The sequence below is a fragment of the Loxodonta africana genome, chromosome 3, assembly GCF_030014295.1.
Source record: "Loxodonta africana isolate mLoxAfr1 chromosome 3, mLoxAfr1.hap2, whole genome shotgun sequence".
Classification (NCBI taxonomy): domain Eukaryota; kingdom Metazoa; phylum Chordata; class Mammalia; order Proboscidea; family Elephantidae; genus Loxodonta; species Loxodonta africana.
Window position 1 is genome coordinate 22,817,640 of NC_087344.1, and position 3,373 is coordinate 22,821,012.

The following is a 3,373-nucleotide window of genomic DNA, read 5'->3' on the forward strand; positions in this document are numbered from 1 at the left end:
ACTGAATTTCCTTTTCGATCCTGAATTCTCCTCTTCCATTGTCTTGGTCTTTCCAGGTTTGCATTGCCCTGGGGTTAGAATGACAATAAAAGAGTTTGGTTAATGAGGAGCTTTGGATGTTGAGCCCCCAGGGACATAGAGACTGCAAATAGTCTACTGTGACCACCTCACTCAACAGCCCTCCCCCAGTCAGGAAGCAGCACACCTGAGACTCCACCCACAGATCATCCTTCTTGCTCAGGAGCCTTCATTCTGTCCCTCTGCCTTTCCTGAGGACACATTTTCCACCTTCACCATCCAGGGCAGATGGCATGCATCATTCCTCAGTGATGCCAGCCAGGTAATTTAAAACTGCTTAGCTAATGTTTGGAAATGAGGGCTGAGGGCAGGTGTTTTAGTATAGATTCATCTAGGTGAATCTGTGAATAGAGTACATGCATAAAGTGATTGGAACCAAGTCACCCATAGGACTTCTGCCTAACTGACTGCCATCTTCCTGACATTTTTCCCTTGTATCTTAGCATCAGTGTTCAAGCAGCTCTCTCATTCTGGTAGTCTCCTTCTCTCTCTAATGGCAGCCGTGTTCCTCCTGAGCCAACAGGATGACAGTTATAGAATTCTCTGACATTGATATTTTCCTGCATTCTTGTGGGGGGGGTAGGGGGTGTTGGCTTCACCTTATCTTCCCATTTCGGGTTCCTAATACACCTTCATATTATATCTGTGTCTGGCTCTGATCTATGACACAGGAGGTGGCCCAGACACATTAGGCTGCTTCCCTAGCCTTTATATTTGTCTTCATAAAATTATCAAATATATAAATGATAGCAGATTGTGCAAAAACAAAAACCACGACCACCCTTTTACCCCTTTCCAGAATGCTCTGCTATATCAGCATTCCTTTTTTTTAAGTAACAAAATACACATAATGAAGACACCCCATTTGTTTTCATCTTTATTCCTCTCCCTTCTTTCCCAAGATGGTCCTTGCCTCTGGTGATGCAGCTGCCACTGTTCCAGGAACCACACATTTAGTTGTCTTATATCTTTCCCATGATATTCATCAACAAAATGGAACCCAGAAATCAAACAAGTAATTCAAAATTCCTTCTCCTGGCACTGACAGAAGATCCGGAACTGCAGCCTCTCCTTTTTAGCCTGTTTCTGTCCATATATCTGGCCACTATCCTGGGAAACCTGCTCATTGTCCTGGCTGTCACCTTTGACTCCCACCTCCACACCCCCATGTATTTCTTTCTTGCCAGTCTGTCCTTCACTGACATCTGTTTCAGCACAACCACAATCCCAAAGATACTGGTGAATCTCCAAGCACAGAATCAGAGTATTAGTTATGCAGGCTGCCTAACCCAGGTATGCTTTGTCCTGGTTTTTGCTTCTTTGGAAAATTTTCTCCTTGGAGTAATGGCCTATGACCGCTATGTGGCCATTTGTGACCCACTGAGATACACAATCGTCATGAACCCCTGGCTCTGTGGCTTGCTGGTGCTACTCTCCTTGTCCATTAGCATCATGAACGCCCTGTTCCAGAGTCTGATGGTGTTGCGACTGTCCTTCTGCACACACCTAGAAATTCCTTACTTTTTCTGTGAAGCTGTTCAGGTCATCAAGGTCACCTGTTCTGATACTCTAATCAATAACATCTTCTTATATTTTGCAACGACCATATTAGGAGGTATTCCTCTCTCTGGAATCATTTTCTCTTATACTCAAATTGTCTCCTCCATTATGAGAATGCCATCAGCAGGTGGAAAGTATAAAGCTTTTTCCACCTGTGGGTCTCACCTCTCAATTATTTCCTTGTTCTACGGGACAGGCTTAGGCACGTATATTAGTGCTGCATTTACACACTCTTCCAGGAAGACTGCAGTAGCGTCAGTGATGTACACCATGGTCACTCCCATGATGAACCCCTTTATCTACAGCCTGAGAAACAGGGACCTGAAAGGTGCCTTGAGAAAAATTATCAGGAGTGTACCTCCTTTTCAGTGATTATATCACCGACTTTTGGCTTGGGGTTTCTAGATCGCATCAAAGTGATAGAATACTTGTGAGGCAAACTGCCTGACTTTCCCATCACCACCTTCATCTAAAATGACAAGATAACATAATGGCTAAGTGGAATTCAATTTGGGTTTGAAATCTGACTTTACTCTTTGTGTAGCTCTGTGCTGTCTGACAAATTATTTTAATTCTCTGAGTCTCTTTGGTCAGGTTCCTTAGAAGCAGAGCCTGAGGCAGGGTTGACTTATTTTGGTGGCACATTCTCAAAGAAAGCAGAAGACAGTGGAAGGGTATGGAAGGGATGTAGACAAGGCTGTGGGAATAGCTAGAGACTAGCTTCAGGTAGATGACATGGATAGAGCCATGTGAATGGAAACCCAGGATTAGTGCCACTGCAAAACAGGATACTTGACCTTTCATGCCCAAATTTAGTTACTGTCATGACAAGTCACTGGTAAGCCATACATGTCAGGGTTAACATCAGCACCCACCACACTCAGGTTAATCATCTATTTTTGTTGTTGTCATTGTCAGCTGCCACCAAGTTGGCCCTTGACCCATGGCAACCCCATGCACAGCAGAATAGGATCATTGTGATCCATGGAGTCTCATTGGCTGGTTTTTTTTGGGGGAGTTGATGCCACAGTTCTCTTCCTGCTGCTGCTATTGTTGTTGTTAGGTATTGTCGAGTTGTACCTGACTCATAGCAACCCTGTGTACAACAGGACAAAACAGTGCCCAGTCCTGTGCCATCCTCACACTCCTTGTTATGCTTGAGCCCATTGTTGCTGCCACTGTGTCAATCCATCTCATCAAAGGTCTTCCTCTTTTTTGCTGACCCTCTGCTTTACCAAGCATGATGTCCTTCTCCAGAGACTGATACCTCCTAATGACTTGTTCAAAGTACATGAGACGAAGTTTCACCATCCTTGCTTCTAAAGGGGCATTCAGGCTGTATTTCTTCCAAGACAGATTTGTTTTTCTAGCACTCCATTCAATAGTCAGTATTCTTTCCCAACACCACAATTCAAAGGGATAAATTCTCCTTCAGTTTTCCTTGTTCTTTGTCCAGCTTTCACATGCATGTGAGGAGATTAAAAATACCATGGCTTGGGTCAGATGCACCTTAGTCTTAAGGTACAATTTTTGCTTTTTAACATTTTATAGAGGTCTTTTACAGCAGATTTGTCCAATGTTATCCGTCCTTTGATTTCTTGACTACTGCTTCCATGGGCATTAATTGTGGATCAGTGTAAAATGAAATCCTTTTACAACTTCAATCTTTTCTTCATTTATCATGATGTTGCTTATTGGTCCAATTGTGAGAATTTTTGTTTTCTTTATGTTGAGG

At 43.3% G+C, this 3,373-nt stretch overlaps 1 protein-coding gene across 1 annotated transcript; it reads left to right on the forward strand.

Moving 5' to 3' along the window:
- Nucleotides 1–989: 989 nt before the first annotated feature.
- LOC100677651 (olfactory receptor 7G2-like) lies at nucleotides 990–2,010 on the forward strand. The gene has a single exon (XM_003413390.4). The coding sequence runs from the start codon at nucleotides 1,054–1,056 to the stop codon at nucleotides 2,008–2,010; it is 957 nt and encodes a 318-aa protein (XP_003413438.4). The 5' UTR covers nucleotides 990–1,053.
- The last annotated feature ends 1,363 nt before the right edge of the window (nucleotides 2,011–3,373 follow it).

Coding starts and splice junctions, on each gene's coding strand:
- LOC100677651 (XM_003413390.4), top strand. CDS start 1,054: ATGATATTCATCAACAAAATGGAACCCAGAAATCAAACAAGTAATTCA.